The sequence below is a fragment of the Takifugu rubripes genome, chromosome 13 (assembly GCF_901000725.2).
Source record: "Takifugu rubripes chromosome 13, fTakRub1.2, whole genome shotgun sequence".
NCBI classification, from domain to species: domain Eukaryota; kingdom Metazoa; phylum Chordata; class Actinopteri; order Tetraodontiformes; family Tetraodontidae; genus Takifugu; species Takifugu rubripes.
In genome coordinates, this window is record NC_042297.1 from 11,441,307 (window position 1) to 11,458,016 (window position 16,710).

The 16,710-nt window shown below is 50.3% G+C and overlaps 1 protein-coding gene across 5 annotated transcripts in view; it reads left to right on the top strand.

The window, feature by feature from the left end:
* Positions 1–16,695, top strand: part of LOC101075314 (multiple epidermal growth factor-like domains protein 11) — a 49,674-nt gene extending 32,979 nt beyond the window's left edge. Inside the window, exons 7-26 of one of the 5 annotated variants that reach the window (XM_029846522.1) lie at positions 338–584; positions 651–771; positions 1,115–1,251; positions 3,028–3,240; positions 3,328–3,502; positions 6,237–6,357; positions 6,623–6,786; positions 6,963–7,065; positions 8,725–8,871; positions 9,082–9,216; positions 10,276–10,404; positions 10,600–10,728; positions 12,301–12,429; positions 12,510–12,638; positions 12,708–12,941; positions 13,140–13,291; positions 13,401–13,470; positions 13,854–13,907; positions 14,545–14,763; positions 15,338–16,695. In XM_029846522.1, coding sequence (XP_029702382.1) covers positions 338–584; positions 651–771; positions 1,115–1,251; positions 3,028–3,240; positions 3,328–3,502; positions 6,237–6,357; positions 6,623–6,786; positions 6,963–7,065; positions 8,725–8,871; positions 9,082–9,216; positions 10,276–10,404; positions 10,600–10,728; positions 12,301–12,429; positions 12,510–12,638; positions 12,708–12,941; positions 13,140–13,291; positions 13,401–13,470; positions 13,854–13,907; positions 14,545–14,763; positions 15,338–15,531 — 3,002 coding nt within the window. In that variant the 3' untranslated portion in view covers positions 15,532–16,695. Of the gene's footprint in view, positions 1–337; positions 585–650; positions 772–1,114; positions 1,252–3,027; positions 3,241–3,327; positions 3,503–6,236; positions 6,358–6,622; positions 6,787–6,962; positions 7,066–8,724; positions 8,872–9,081; positions 9,217–10,275; positions 10,405–10,599; positions 10,729–12,300; positions 12,430–12,509; positions 12,639–12,707; positions 12,942–13,139; positions 13,292–13,400; positions 13,471–13,853; positions 13,908–14,227; positions 14,764–15,337 lie in introns of those variants that run through there. The other 4 variants (XM_029846521.1, XM_029846524.1, XM_029846523.1 and 1 more) reach the window with 4 other exon arrangements.
* The last annotated feature ends 15 nt before the right edge of the window (positions 16,696–16,710 follow it).

Consider the following 16,710-nt stretch of genomic DNA (forward strand, 5'->3'; position numbering starts at 1 on the left):
AGTGGGAGGAGCATCTGGGCGGGCTAGCGTCGCAGCGCTAACAGCCGGGGCTAACATCACACATTAAAAGGGGCGTTTATCATTTTTGGAATTTGTTTGCATGTTGGTAATGAAACAGTCTGCCGGGGATGCTTTGATGTTTCATCTGGTTTCTTTGATCTTTGTGGAACATGTCATTGTCGATGCCGTCGCCACGGTTCGGCTCTGTTAGGTGTGGTTCTGTAGGCTCGCTGTTCTTATCTCGCCTCTGTTGACGGTTACCGTAGCGACCACATAGCTTCCTGACCTCGTGACTCATTTAGCCACTGTTTCAATGTCGGCTCCTCCTTCCGTTTAGGCTGCGAGAACGACTTCTGGGGGCCCCACTGCAGCAACAAGTGTCAGTGTCGCAACGGGGCCAAATGCAACCCCATCACCGGCGCCTGCGTCTGCACCGACGGCTTCCAGGGCTGGCGGTGCGAGGAGCCCTGCGACACCGGCCTCTTCGGCAAGGACTGCCTCCTGGAGTGCCAGTGCCTCAACGGCGCCACCTGCCATCACCAGACGGGGGAGTGCGTGTGCGCCCCTGGATACACCGGAGCTTTGTGAGCAGAAAAGTAGATCCTCCTCAGCCTGACATGTTCTGCTGACCGTGTTCTTTTGTCCTCCAGCTGCGAGGAACCGTGTCCTCCGGGGAAGCACGGCCCCCAGTGTGAGCAGCGCTGCCCCTGCCAGAACGGTGGAACGTGCCATCACGTGACCGGGGAGTGCTCCTGCCCCGCCGGCTGGGTGGTACGTCCCTGCCCACCCCCACTCCCACCTCCGCCTGTTGAGATTCTGCCTACTTCTGCTTCTGGATTATTGATTGTTGAGTGGTTATTGACAGAAAGGGAGGGGGGGGGGGTTGTCCAATACCCCCCCCCCCACTTTAAAATCACAAACGTGCTGGGATTGATTCAAATCTGCCAATTATAGTCGAAGCTAATTAAATTCCTCCTTCATTTAAAAGAGAGAAGCTGTTAAAAAAAAAAAAACTCTTTGTGTTTGCTCTTTTGGTCTGAGATACGGTTGCTATGGCGACACCCCGCTCATCCTCAGACACGTTTTACATATTGGATGTGGCGTCTGTTCTCAGGGTCCCGTCTGCGCCCAGCCGTGTCCGTTCGGATCGTTCGGGATCAACTGCTCGCAGGAGTGCACGTGCCGGAACGGCGGCCTGTGCGACCACATCAGCGGGCAGTGCCAGTGCACCGCCGGCTACATCGGGGAGAGGTACGGTATCGCCGATATTGCCTCAAATATCAGGGGAGCCCTCGGGGAGTTAGATAGGAGTTCAGCCCGGGGACGAGAATTCCAGGAAGTCTAAAGGTAAAATATTGCATAAATTAGTCACCCAGAGTTTAAAAGGGTTTAATTAGAGAGAAGCTCGATAAAATGTTCTATAAAATACAAACACAGAAAGCAGGAAACAGCGCCCCCTGCCTGCCGGTGGCTAACAAACGTGGGCCAACTCTAAGCTCACTTTAGTTAAAGAGGCAAAACAACCGCCGTCATGGTAACACACCCCAAACTCTAACCCTGACTGCTGTAGCGAAATGCTAATTTCACTTTCCGCGCGAATTAGCTTAAACGCTTTCTGAAACGTACCGACTTTAACGACCACAGCGCCAAGTGCTGGTTTTTACATTTCAAACCTGTTTTCTCGGTATCTTTGTCATTAATTGTCTTGTCTAAACTTCTCCTCCCTCCGGCCGGATCCGTCTCTCCTCTCACTCTGTCCGTCTTCTTTGTCCCGTCTATCTTTGTCCATCTCCATCCGTCCTCCGCCGATGAGCCAAATTGCCTCCATTCATTGCAGCTGGGACAGGTGAATTATCCCACGTGGAGTAATTCCCATATCGAGCTCTCCCGCCGCCCGTCTGCGTTCTAATGGAATTAGTCCAGATTAGAGTCCAGAAGATTCCGGCGTGATTTAGACGTGACACCAGGCAGAAGTCCACTCACACATGCTAACCGAGTGATTTGTCTCCTTCTTAATGCGCTCATCTGTGGGACGGGTGGAGACGGATGGAGGCAGAGCGCCGGCCTGAACTTTGGTGGAACGATTAGCCGCAGCCTGCTAACGTGTTAGCGGCGTGGGTGTGGCGGGAGAACGATCTCTGGACTGTTGACGTGATCTTAAATGATCCAGCGGTGGCAGAGTGATCCCAAAACCTGGACTCCCAAACGGTGTTTGGAACAGATTCGGCTCCAAAAAACACAAACTGGAGACAGAGAAGAGGGATTAAAAAAGATAGAAATCAGAGGAAAACAGAAACGCTAGCGTCTGACATCTGCGAGCATTTAGAGGTCATGGTAATCTCTCGACTTTAACCCAACACATGAATAGATGAATTTCACAAGTTTCTCCAGAATCTTTTTAGCTGCTTTTTTTTCTCCATTTGAATAAAACCTGTGAGTTTGAATCTCTGCTTCATGAAAACCCAACAGAATCCTCTAATTAACAACATTTCCTGCTAAACAATTAAACTTTTCATGGTATCTCCACAAACCTGGAGATACCATCCTGTTGGAAATTAGTTTTAGAGACTTGGTTTAAACTGTTTGATGGAATTAATTCCAACCTGATTTTACTGGCGTTGATGGAAATCCTGTTGGTCTGGTTCCATGTTGGTCTGGTTCCATGTTGGTCTGGTTCCATGTTGGTCTAGTTCCTGTTGGTCTGGTTCCTCTTGGTCTGGTTCCATGTTGGTCTAGTTCCTGTTGGTCTGGTTCCTGCTGGTCTGGTTCCTCTTGGTCTGGGTCCTGTTGGTCTGGTTCCTGTTGGTCTGGTTCCATGTTGGTCTGGTTCTGTGTTGGTCTGGTTCCTGTTGGTCTGGGTCCTGTTGGTCTGGTTCCTGTTGTTCTGGTTCCTGTTGGTTCTCAGTGCTGCTGACCTGTCAGTTCCTGAGACTGGACCCAGCTACCAGTGAACTGGTTCCAGTTGGTCCTCCAGAGACTCCAACAGGTGATGTGCAGGTGACTTCTTCCTCTCCTGTTTCCCACCAGGTGCCAGGACGAGTGTCCCGTGGGCACCTACGGGCCCCAGTGCGCCCACAAGTGTGACTGTCAGAACGGGGCCAAGTGCTACCACATCAACGGGGCGTGTCTGTGCAACGACGGCTTCAAAGGGCCGAGCTGCGAGGACCGGTTCTGCCCCGCGGGCCAGTACGGCCTCCTGTGTGACAAATACTGCCCCTGCAGGATGGAGAACACGCTCAGGTACGCCGTTCCATCCCGTCGTAGATCCGCCTCTGCGCGGGTCACCTGTGTTTCGTGCATGACCCGTTCTGTCTCCGCCCGCCTCAGCTGTCACCCTCTGTCGGGGGAGTGCTCCTGCGCCGCCGGGTGGACGGGCCTCTTCTGTAACGAGACTTGTCCCGCTGGTTACCATGGCGAGGGCTGCAGAGACATTTGCTCCTGCACCAACGGAGCGGACTGCGATGGCGTGACGGGAGCTTGTCTGTGCGCTCCCGGATATCTGGTAAGTTCCGGGGCTGCCGGGTGGGTGACAGGGGGCCCCCCCAGACACAAGGGAACGTTTTACACCCCCCCCCCACGAACTACACAACCAAACCTGCTGGTTTAAAATCCTGAAAAAGATCCGTTCTTCCTGCATTTATCTGTGCATGGATTCTGTGGTTACCATGGCAGCACGCTAAATAAATTAAAGTTCCGCCGTTTCCAAATTGGGCAGCAGATGATGAAGATGGAAGTTCGACAGCGTTGTCGGTGTTATTGTGTCGTGTTATTGTGTCGGTGTTGTTGTGTCTGTGTTTTGGTGTCTGTGTTTTGGTGTCGGTGTTATTGTGTCGGTGTTATTGTGTCGGTGTTATTGTGTCCTTGTTGTTGTGTCGGTGTTGTTGTGTCGTGTTACTGTGTCGTGTTATTGTGTCCGTGTTGTTGTGTCGGTGTTGTTGTGTTGGTGTTGTGTCTGTGTTTTGGTGTCGGTGTTATTGTGTCGGTGTTATTGTGTCGGTGTTGTTGTGTCGGTGTTGTTGTGTCGGTGTTGTTGTGTCGGTGTTGTTGTGTTGGTGCTGTTGTGTCGGTGTTGTTGTGTCGGTGTTGTTGTTGTTGTGTCGGTGTTATTGTGTCGGTGTTGTTGTGTCGGTGTTGTTGTGTCGGTGCTGTTGTGTCGGTGCTGTTGTGTCGGTGTTGTTGTGTTGGTGCTGTTGTGTCGGTGTTGTTGTGTCGGTGTTGTTGTTGTTGTGTCGGTGTTATTGTGTCGGTGTTATTGTGTCGGTGTTGTTGTGTCGGTGTTGTTGTGTCGGTGCTGTTGTGTCTGTGTTGTTGTGTCGGTGCTGTTGTGTCGGTGCTGTTGTGTCGGTGTTGTTGTGTTGGTGTTGTTGTGTCGGTTGCTTGGTGCCAAACGCCAGAGCTGCACGTTCCTCAGCAGTTTGTCCCATAAAAGGGCGATTCTGCGCCCTTTGTTCTCTGGGACAATTTAGGAGCTGCTGTTGACTCTGCAGCTTCAGCTGAAGGTAAAGCAGGTGCAGAACCACCAGGATGTGGGTCAGACTGGAGAGTGCCGACTCAGCAAAGGGCCGCTGGTGTTAGCAGTAATCAGGGCGCACAACAGGAGCGGGTGTGGCGCTAACGCCTGTGAGGGCGGCCTCGTCTTTTCTGGGTCAGGATTTATACAGAGAAAAGGGTTTTCTTGTCTGCGTCGGGGGTTTTGTCCAAGAAGATATACGATCCCTCATGGAACAATGTATCCTGCCTGGCCGCGCAGCCAGCCACCAGAGGGACAATTAGGCTTTAAAATCCGGGTGAAATTAATGGACATTTGAGCTGAATGTGTAGAATCTGTGTGTTCCTCAGCAAACAGGAGCAGAGAGCAGATCCGGCTCTGATCTGGCGACGCCGCGTCCCCGCAGTTTCTGAATCGCATTAGACTTTTGGGGTTAAGGTGAAATGTAAAATTGATGCGCGGGGACGGATCCCAGCGGCTGAGCGATGATGAGGAGGTGAAGAGCTGACGGCAACTTTGATAATTGGACAGAAGACTTGGAGGATTTTCAGCTCATGAAAGCGGGGCCGAGCGGCCCAGATGGATGTGCGCCTGCTTCGGAGCAGCTAAACCCAGACGGATGCGACTCCCAGGCCACTTTTATTGATTTCGGCTCAATTTATGTTGCCGTGGAAACGCGGCGCTCTGGAAGCTGGCTGGATACGCGACAGATTCCAGGGTCAAAACCCTCAAAACCTGGTGCGATGATCAAGGAGAGAACAATCCCTCCTTTGATGGCAAAAGCAAAAGAGTTGGACAGAAGATGAGAGATTTTACGCTGAATTTTCTCCGGTTTGATTAATTCCAACGTTTGGATCTCAGTTAGAAATCGATATCCACACTTATAATTTGTGACGGTATTTACTGATGTTTATTCATCCAAACGTACAAAAACAAGTTTGTGTAATTACGTCTTTTGCTTGCTTGTGATCAAAATCATTGATCCGCAGCTTCATTCTGGAAACAGTTTCCTCATAAATAAAACATACCGAAGCTTCGGATCAGCTGGTTTCCAGACTCGCAGTTTAAGTTCTTCTTAAGTTCTAAAGTCAAACTGCAGTAAATTAACGTGAATCCGGAGTGGAACCACTGAGGGGTACCGTCCCCGGACCCCCTGCTGGCTGGCTGCAGTATAGGAGGCTCCGTTTCCTCCATAGTGGAACATTCTCTAAAAGCCAGGAGGGATTTTCTTCATTTCCTCATTATGGAACATAGTTGAGGAAGTGTGTGGTGGAGCCTCAGGTGTTAAGAAACGAGCCATAATCGTCAGGATTCCAGCATGTTTACGGCTCTGGAAGTCACTCTTTCCCAGCTGAGTGAACCCACACACCTTATTCCCTGAAGTTTTTGGTTAAAAAAAGTCTTTAATCCACCAACTTTTTAATAAGGCCTCTTTCCTTCCGTCCGTGCACATTTGGCTTTGTGAATATTAGATTAATAGCGATTTAAAGGCAGCAGGTTGGAAGCAGAAGCTTTAATTAGCACAGTTTATAAGCTGAAGGTCCTGATCAATGGCGGCTGTCTTTCTGGGGAAGTTCCTCTCACAGCGTGATAATGGAATAAGGTTAATGCCAAGTTGTGTTCTGACCATATCCTGTATTGATCGGACCCACGCTGGCATCAGGATTCTCAGCAGGGATCCTCTCCTCTAATGCACGCGCTTGTTTACCGAACTTTGTTTTAGCTGAAAGCTGTCCTCTCTCTCCAGGGCGATGACTGTTCCATCAGCTGCCCCCCCGGTCTTTACGGGATCAACTGCACGTCTCCGTGTTCCTGCCGCCATGAGATCGCCTGCTCGCACCTGGACGGATTCTGTTTCTGCAGAGAAGGTTGGGACCTGAGGTTTTAGCAGGAAGTTCTGTTGCTTTCAACAGCAGAGAGTCAGCGGCGCTGTAGAAAACCTTCGGTTTCCTCAGCAGTTAGCAACAGCCTAAACGAGCAGGGTTACGTTTTCACAGCATGAAACGATCTGATGATCCTCTAGTTCTGCTGAGTGATCCACGTTCTGAACGTTGATCCTCTGGTCCAAAGAAATAACGGTTAAAAATGAACATTTACCTCACATGGAAGCTCTGACTGGGGGTCTGGGTCCAGGGTGGCAGGGCGTGGACTGCTCCATCCCCTGCTCCAGCGGCACCTGGGGACTCAGCTGCAACCAGACGTGTCAGTGCGCCAACGGAGCCGCCTGTGACCCGGCCAACGGTACCTGCACCTGCTCGGCGGGCTGGCGGGACGAGTACTGCGACGTCTCGTGTCCTGTGAGTACGAGTACCAACGCCCTGGGCTTGTCTCAGGCTCTGTAGCCACTGTAGCCTAGCAGGCTAGCAGATGTTTCCAGTGGGATGGGCAGGAGCAGAGGCCACGCCCACCCGCTGACGGACACCTGCTGTCACAACAGGCTTCTTCCTGCGTTCTTACATGTGTGTGCTGGCAGGACGGGTCGTACGGGCTGGACTGCGGAGAAAGATGCGACTGCGTCAACGCCGACGGCTGCGATCCGGTGACGGGCTTGTGTCGCTGCCTGGCTGGTTGGACAGGTGAGGAATGGTGTTGGAGTTGGTCAAGCAAAACCATTAAATCATCACACACACACACACACACACACAACTGGAGAATGTAGGACGGGTTTGGGGTGCCATGGAAACGAAACGCCCTTTTCTGGAGTTCTTTGGGCCGCGTCAGCCCTGAACCTGAGGAAGTAGGCGGCGCCTTAAAAATTCCGAATCAGCGCCACGTATCGACGGGACAGCACCTCACACGCACAATTGCAAAAGTGAGTCCGACAGTCCGGCTGTGATCAATATTTCAGCACCGCGGGGGGCCTCCAGGTGATGCGGTCCAGTTCGTCCGGGAGGTTCTGCCTCTCCTCTCTTCTGTCTCCCACCGTGGCTCCGAGGTTTTTTGTTTCACGCTGACGTTCGCTAACCCCGCCTGCTAATCATCTGTCACTGCAGTCGTGATCAGCAATAATCGATACGAGAGCCCATGAATATGGAGGGGGCGTCGGGGTCGGACCGCCAGAGGGGAGAGCCACTAATGAACCCACACGCTGAGAACCTTCAATATCCCGACCAACAAAGTTTGGACTCACCTGGAAGGAAGGAAAGTCTGATGGAGTCTGATGGGAGTTCGGGACCCCGGGTCGAGAACATTTGGAGCACTTTCACATTTAAATACCGGCGGATGACAGGAAATCAAAGAAAACGGATCAAAAGGAAACGAACCCAACAAGCCAAAACCCTGAAAACCGATGAGCTCGCCAAGTTGGCGCTACGGGCTCGTTTGGAACACGTCTACCGGTCCGAACGTGACACCGGCGCAGATCTTTTGTGTTCCGGCCTTGGTGCTCCAAGGTGGAGCTGAGAAACCACCCTGGACGCAGGTGTTCCACTCCTGCTCGGGTGGAATCCGTTTTATTAATTTAGGCGAAATGGTGAATAATAAAAGCTTCTGTCATGGTTCCTGTCGGAGGAACGTTGAGAAGAGCCGCAGATGCGGCGGCATGTTCCGATTCTGTCTGTTTTCATGTGTTTAGAAGATTACTCACACAGACAATCATTATTGTAATCTGGGTTTTATGTCCCCTGTGAGCTCGAGAGGTTCTGATCCAGTCAGCACACGCACACACACACACACACACACACACACACACACACACACACACACACACGCAAGGCTGATGAAAGAAACAGACACTTGAGCTCATTAAAGGGCAGAAATCTCTTTTTTGTCACATTTGTTCATATAATCTGACGCGGGTGGGCGCATGTGTAGGCTAATAGTCTCTGTAGGAAACGGCCAAGGGACACTTCCTGTCCGAGTGGCAGCGTCCTGCCTGGTGCAGAGTGGACCTGTGTGCCTCAGAGGAGCGGAAACATGGAGCTTTGATGCTTACGACACAGTTCTGAAGCTGCAGATTACCCCCGCCCTCCCCCGTCCTCCCCCGCCCTCCCTCTGTGTCTGCGACTGTTTGGGTTTGTGTGATCCCACCTTTGCATGTGTGAGCGGATCACAGTCGCCGAGTTCAGATCTTCTTCCTCTCCTCATCAAACTGGTTCCTCGCTCTTTGTGCATCATCCTCTCGTTTCTCTTCTCAAGAGGAGCGGAGAGAAGTCGCTTTGACCCGATTAAAGTCGGGAGCGGAGCCGGCGAGGTCCGCGTCTTTGTCTCACGCGTCTCCACCCGTCTGTGTGCAGGCGTCCACTGTGACAGCGTCTGCCCCGATGGACGCTGGGGGCCCAACTGTTCCTACAGCTGCACCTGCGAGAACGGAGGCTCCTGCTCCCTGGAGGACGGAACCTGCGTCTGCCCTCCGGGCTACCGCGGCACCAACTGCAGACGGGGTAAAGAAGGGCCGTCACAACCACACAAACAAACGCACCCAAACGTTGAGTCATTCAGTTATTCATACAGTAAAGGTGTGATGACCTCGGCCTGAACTGAGACCAAAAAAACAAACAGCCTTCGTCAGACCCGATAAGTAATTGGCGTGTGTGTGTGTGTGTGTGTGTGTGTGTGTGTGTGTGTGTGTGTGTGTGTGTGTGTTTATTTAGCCTGTTCTCCTGGTTTCTTTGGCCAGCGCTGCAGCCAGTCGTGTCCCCGGTGCCTCCACAGCGACGGAGCGTGCCACCACATCAGCGGCCACTGCGAGTGCCTCTCCGGCTTCTTCGGCTCTCTCTGTAATCAAGGTCAGCGGACCGGTCGCTCGCTCCAACCGCCCGGAGGACGACTCTTTCTTCCTGCTTCCGTCCACCAGTGTTCTCTCTTCACTAGTTTGCTTTCTGAGATTACACTGTGTTTTTTTTTGTTTTTTACTGAATTTCTCTTGACGTTGAGTGGCTGAAACCTTTTTCGGTGGATAACTGCCAGGCTGACAGCTGCAGGACAGATGTTGTGGTCTGTCACTCACTCAGGTTCTGAGTCGGTGCAGAAAGATGTGAAATATTCATCGTCATTAAACATGAAGGCCCGTCCTCCATCAGCCATTCTGCTGGCCGCTGCGGCTCTGAGCGGCGCTGATGGGCCGGCTTTAATAAATCTGAAAGCAGGAAGACCCCGGGGGGGGGGGGGGGGGGGTTACATGGTCATCAGCATTCCTGGGTGACACCCCTCACACACACATCAAGGACTCCAGGTTTAGAGAAGGTTCTACCAGGATTAAACGCCAGTCGAACTCCTGGATTTGTAATTACAGGTTGATGGAAGCTGGATGTTTGCACACGTTTTCATTTCCACCCGGGTGAGCATTTGTTCTCACGAGTGCTTTAAGAGTCGTGGATAATCCATCACAGGATGATGGACACAGTTCAGAGGAGTTAAACTCACTTTGTTTGTGTTTATTATTGTTATGATTGAGGAATAATTACAGAAAGAGCCCGAGAAGATGATTACAGGCGTTTGGATCCGAGCTCAGTGTTTTATCAGTTTAACCTCTTTAGTTAAATAGGAAAATATTACAGCCTTGAGCACATTTCCCTAAAATAATTAACTTGAAACTAACTTTGTACAAACATCCTCCAGCTGCTGATTCAGAGAAACCGTCAGCACGATTGTTAAATATATGGATCCGAACCGAGACGCTGATCGCGTTAAAGGTCCAACTGAGGTTTCTTCATTTGGCTGCTCCATCAGAGCATCAAAAGATGGTGTTTGTGTGGGCGTGGGCCGTTGGTGTGTGGGCGTGGCCTGTTTGGTGCGTGGGCGTGGCCGGCCCCATGTGACCTGTATGACCGTGTGTGTGTCCACAGTGTGTCCCACCGGAAAGTTTGGTAAAGCGTGTGCCGAGGCCTGCCTGTGCACCAACAACAGTACCTGTAACCCCATCGATGGTTCCTGCCAGTGTTACCCAGGCTGGATCGGGACCGACTGCTCCAGACGTAAGGCCCCTCCCCCACTGCGGCCCATTTCCAAATATCACAGTTTCACATCACACACTTTAATCCTCCAACACTGAACAGAGCACCTACGATCACACTGAGCACGGCCTCAGGCTGTCGGCGGAACGGTGTCATTCTAACTGTGTGTGTGTGTGTGTGTGTGTGTGTGTGTGTGTGTGTGTGTGTGTGTGGCAGCGTGCCCTCGGGGGTCCTGGGGTCCAGACTGCATCCACACATGTAACTGTCACAACGGAGCCCAGTGCAGCGCCACAGACGGAGACTGTAGCTGCAGCCCTGGATGGACGGGGCGCTACTGTACACAACGTATGTCACAGAAACACACACACACACACACACACACACCCAAGAACAAAACACACAGGTGGTGTTTGTCAACAGTGTTTGCCGGTACCACTCTACATTTATTTCCAACAATCAGCAAATTTGGAACCGCCGATAAAACTCCAAGATCAGAGCCAGATCGTTCATCACCACGGTGACACGCAGGCTCCTCGGTTCAATACAGCGTGAAGGAAGCTATAGATTTGTCTGTGGCAGGTCTGGAACACCATCCATACTGCCAGCATTTTTGATCAAACCTGTTAAAACCGCAGCAGCGCAACTTCCTGATTCAACATGACAGTAATCCCAAGACAGTAGCACATGTGGACTTGTATGTAGCAAAGTACACACACACACACACACACACACACACACACACACACACACACACACACAAACGCACACAAACAGTATTGACTCCTGCAGCGCTGTTTTATATACTGTCAGCTCCCTCTAGTGGCGGATTACGGCACTTCACCCACAGATATTTGGTTCTCTCTGTTGTAAAATGTCCACCCTTCAGTAAACCTGCAGACACAAATAAAGCAACATCAGACTTTTATTTAGTGTCACCTTGAAGTCTCAGCATGTGAACATCGGGGGAGGTAAAGTTCCCCTCACTCTCCTGGTTCAACACTGCGGCCTTCAACTCCGACAAATCCACGATAACCCTTAGCAGTATTACAACTTATATTCAAGGAAAATAGATTCCAGGTTGGTTCCACAATACCTCCTTTTTTGTTAACATCACAGGGCAACAAAACACATCTTGGTCCCCAAGTTAAGTCCAATTTATAAATTCAATCTCCAATCCTGCTGCTGGTGGAGGGTCACCCAGAGGCTGGTGAGGGACACTCTACCTTGGCCTGATTTCTTGGGCACTTGCGCCACAGTCCGTGACCTTGACCCCTGCATCATGGAATGGACTGCTGCTTCATTCTAATGTCCTGGCCAATGCAATGTCCTTGTCATACCACAACTTACACAAGTTCTTTGCTATTTTCACAGCTGACTCTGGTGACTTTTGGAATTGTTTTCCCTGATTTGTAATAACTTTGGGCAGTCCATAACACTCCTAATCTTTTTCACGGTCTGACCGATTGGTACTACCAAAAACCTGGCAATAATTCATAATTTTCCACAAAGATGTTCGGGATGTACTTCGCTGCGTGCGCTTTGTTTTCATGGCCATATTGGAGTATTTCCTCTCATATTGGAGCATCTCCAATATGGCGACTTGGGATGGAATGAGATTGGATTTGCAGGTTGTTACAGCGCATTTGTTTCCCTCTAGTGGCAAGAATTGAGTATTGCACAGTCTTAATATATATAATAATATATATAATATATTTATGTTTTGAGGTGTTTTTACACTGGCAGCAAGTAACTGAAATAATGTTAGTTTTATCCAACATCCCTGTAAAGCATCCCTCTAAATTTGTTTCTGTACTGAGGAAATGTTTCTGCAGAAACATGAAGACACTGGCATCTCTTCACCTCCTCAGTGAATTCCGATCTGCCTGAAAAGCTGCATAGCCCTGTTTCCATCCTCAGGTTGTCCGACCGGGTTCCACGGCGCCCACTGTGCCGAGGTGTGCCGCTGCCAGAACGGCGCCGACTGCGACCACATCAGCGGCCAGTGCTCCTGCAGGACGGGCTTCATCGGGCAGAGCTGCGAACTCAGTGAGTGTTTCCTCGACACGTCTGTGTCTGCCTGAGATCTTTCTGTATGTTCATTGATGCATTTGTTGCTCCGCCTCCAGAATGTCCATCGGGCACTTTTGGTTACGGCTGCCAGCAGCTGTGCGAGTGTATGAACAACGCCACGTGCGACTACGTGACGGGGACGTGTTACTGCAGCATCGGATTCAAGGGAATCCGCTGTGACCAGGGTAACGGCACCTCCCCCCACCTGAACACAGCTGAGGTCAGCGCGCAGTCACACCTGTGTCCCTCCACAGCTGCTCTCATGATGGAGGAGCTGAACCCTTACACCAAGATCAGTCCGGCTCTGGCGTCAGAGCGCCACTCTGCGGGCGCCGTCCTGGGCATCATCTTCCTGCTGCTGCTCATTTTGATCATGCTCAGTCTGGTCATCTGGTTCCGGTACCGACAGAGAGAGAAAGGCCACCCCGTGCCGAGCGTCACCTACACGCCGGCCCTGCACATCAACTCCACCGACTACTCGCTGTCAGGTGAGGCCGCCACCGCCACGTTAACGTCCGCTCGGGTTTTTTCCCCTCTCCTGTCGTACAGCAGCAGGGAGACTTGTAGTGGAACCGGAAGGGATTTTCTCACTTCTTAGGCATCTGTACTGTTATAACCTGGCTGGTGTGCGTCAGGGAGTTCGTTCGTGTCTGAGAACGTGTGCCGATGTGCTGTGGCGGCGGCAGGGCTGCAGCGCACTGGCCTCCTGTCCTCTGCAGAGTCTTCTCCCAGTAACAGCGCCGGAGCGGGATGTTTCTCCAACCCCAGCTACCGGACCCTGGGGCCGTGCTCCTACTCTGCACATTACGCCAAACCCGACAAGAAGAACCCCGCCAAGGTGGGCGCCAACATCTCTGGATCCGGAAGAGTTTCCGGAACAAAAACATGTTCAGTCAGCTATTTTTAAAATGCGGGTTCTGACGTGTCGCCCGCGGTGTTTCCTCCAGGTGAAGGTGAAGAAGCGCCACAGGAACAGCGCTCCAGAGTGGGGGGCCTACTGTAACCTCGGCGACCTGGGTCAGTCGTGGCGTCCTCTCGTCTTGCTTGTGACTGTTGTGCCAGTGTGTGGATGTGTCTCTCCGGGTCCACCAGGGTTAGCGTTCAGGTCAGAGGTCAGGGGTCAGGTTAGATGCTGCCCAGATGCTGCATACGCACGTACAGCGAGACAGACGAAAGGCGAGAGTTGTGGCAGAAAATGGCGATTTATTTGAATGAGGAGCCAGGAGGAAGCAGTTATGTGGGAGTCAAAAAGAGAGGAAAATCCTCTGGAGACACTTTGACCATATGTTGAAACCCCCACACCACGTGACTCTTTGCATCAAATGTTTAAACTCTAATCTGGTAACAGAGTCCTGCTCTTCCATGTTTTTCTGAGCTTCCTGTTCTCTTTTCCGGCTCAGGTGTGTACTGCATCGACCGGAGGTTCAGCTACCACGTGGAGCCACATTACAGAGGTCAGTGTGTGACCTCTGCTGACCAATCCTGTCTCTTCAACACTCCCTCAACCACCTGTTCTGCATTTCAGACCTCAGAAAATCTAATATTATCACCAATACTTTTTTTAAAATATCATTTTTTTATGAATAATTAGTTCATAACTCTATTTAAATTGCGTGAGTAGATGCAGTGTAGACATTTATGTGATACTTTATCATACTTTGTCATACTTCAGCACAGATTTCATGACGGCGCCTCTCTGCTGCCCCCTACTGGCCCGGTTGTTTTTGCTGCTGCAGATGAAATTGATGGCTGATCTGTGTTTGTTTTTCTGCAGGATGATGAATCTCTCCTATCTGTGTTTCCCTCTCTCCGCTGGGGGGGGGGGTGGTCTTCTCCTGCTCTGACCCCCGCCACTCCCAATCCTTCCCCAGGAACTTCTCCTCGTTAACCGAATGACGATTTTTACCTGCTGTTCATTTGGTGTCACCTCTGTTGTCGGTCATGTCTTTGAAACAAATGAAAGTTTACCATAAAGTTTGAAGTCTTATATTTGTGCCTGACTGTGCGGTTTTCTTGGATACTTCATGACATTTGTAAGTTCTCAAAGTTGGTCACCATGGTAACTGATGCACGTGTTGTGTGTATTTGTAGATTACACAAAGGGGTCCTTGTCCAGCACCTGCTCCCTCAACAGTGAGAATCCATACGCCACCATCAACGACCCCCCCACGATGTGCAAACACTCCGAGAGCAGCTACGTGGAGATGAAGTCGCCTGCTCATCACGAGCACATGACGCACTGCTCCCCCGCCGTCATCGCCACGCCGACTGCCACTGGCGCCACGCCCAGCAAGAACATCTATGACGTGGGTACGTTTCAGTTTACAGGACATTTCAATGTTTCCAGTACAACCAGTTCATTCACCCTCTGTCCCAGTACAACCAGTCTATTCATCCTTCTTTGTCCCAGTTTAACCAGTCCATTTTAACCTGTCTGTCCCAGTATAACCAGTTCATTCACCCTCTCTGTCCCAGTATAACCAGTTCATTCACCCTCTCTGTCCCAGTATAACCAGTTCATTCACCTTCTGTCCCAGTACAACCAGTTCATTCACCCTCTCTGTCCCAGTACAACCAGTTCATTTACTCTCTCCCAGTATAACCAGTTCATTCACCCTCTCTGTCCCAGTATAACCAGTTCATTCACCCTCTCTGTCCCAGTATAACCAGTTCATTCACCCTCTCTGTCCCAGTATAACCAGTTCATTCACCTTCTGTCCCAGTACAACCAGTTCATTCACCCTCTCTGTCCCAGTACAACCAGTTCATTTACTCTCTCCCAGTATAACCAGTTCATTTACTCTCTCCCAGTATAACCAGCCTCTCTGTCATCACCATGTTGATGGTGTAACCACGCCAACAGTGATGTCATTCTCTTTCCCAGAGCCGACTGTCAGTATTGTCCAGGGTGTTGTTGCCGTGGCGATCCCCGGGCTCCCCGGTTACGGCCAGAACCCATATGACCTGCCCAGGAACAGCCACATTCCGTGCCACTATGACGTGCTGCCGGTACGAGCCAGCCCCTCCCACAGCCAGACCCCCACTCTGCCCGGCAGCCCCACCAGCTCGCTGCTTTAGATCGCCCCCCCCCAAACTCCCAAACTGGACCAGTCCTCCCAGTTCACCCTAGACAGTGACGTGGGTGTGGGTGGGGCATTCAGATGACAGACGGGTGTGTGTGTGTGTGTGCGTGTGTGCGTGTGTGTGTGCGTGTGTGTGTGTGTATCGCGGGGCCACGTGCATCAGAGCCGACCTACAACCATAAATTATCCCAGCATTCACACTTTTATTGTGAAACTCTGAGCCATCTAGGTTTTTCAGACTTATCGTGATTTTGATTACGTTCATATCAGTTTTAAAACATTTTCTCAAATTTCTTTCATCAAATGTCAAATGCAGAATTTTTAAACAATTTAAATTGACCATCAACTACATCTTCAAGGTGCATTCATTTATGAGAGAAGCTAAAAAAATATATGATTCTAGGTGTGTGTCTGTCTTGTTTCCTGTTTACATATGTCCAGATCAGCCCGGCTCTTCTGATTGGCTTAGACACTGCTGCCCTGTGATTGGCTGAGAGAGCCTAAAATAAAATGTAATTAACGTGACTTATCTTTATTTTTGAATACCAACCAATCATATGACCAGCCAATCACAGCAGAGTGGGCGGGGCAAACTGAAACCTCTGATAAGAAACGACACTGGTGAAGATATCTTTTCTCTAAAAAAATGTATTTTTTTCTATATTCTGTAGCCAGATGTGTACTGGTTGTACAGTTCGTATATGCTAATGACGCTAAATGTTTTTTGTCCAGTTTAATACTCATGCATGCTAAAGTTTATTACAAATATGATAGTTAGAGGCTTATTTCTTCTTTGGTGGAAAAAAAACAAAACAAACACTGATTTTATCTGACTCTGTCAACATGGGAACCAATCAGAAACAGCAATTTTCTAAGTTGTATAAATGATTTGACCCACATGTTTGCTTAAAAGTTGAAAGGAAAAATTTTTGAAAAAGAATGTGTTCTGAAAATATTTGCAGGTATCTACATGAATGTAGATGCCAACGATAACCTGCTGGCAGTCAGATGGAATCTACGTTTTTGTTTTGTTTCCGACTATTACGCCATTGCTTTGATTTTAACGTTTTTGTACGTCTTCACTTTTGATCCCGACACGTTCTGTAGCCGTTCAGTGTTGCTCTTCTGGTTTTTAATAAAGTTATCCTAGCTCAGGGGAGTGATGTCATGTTTG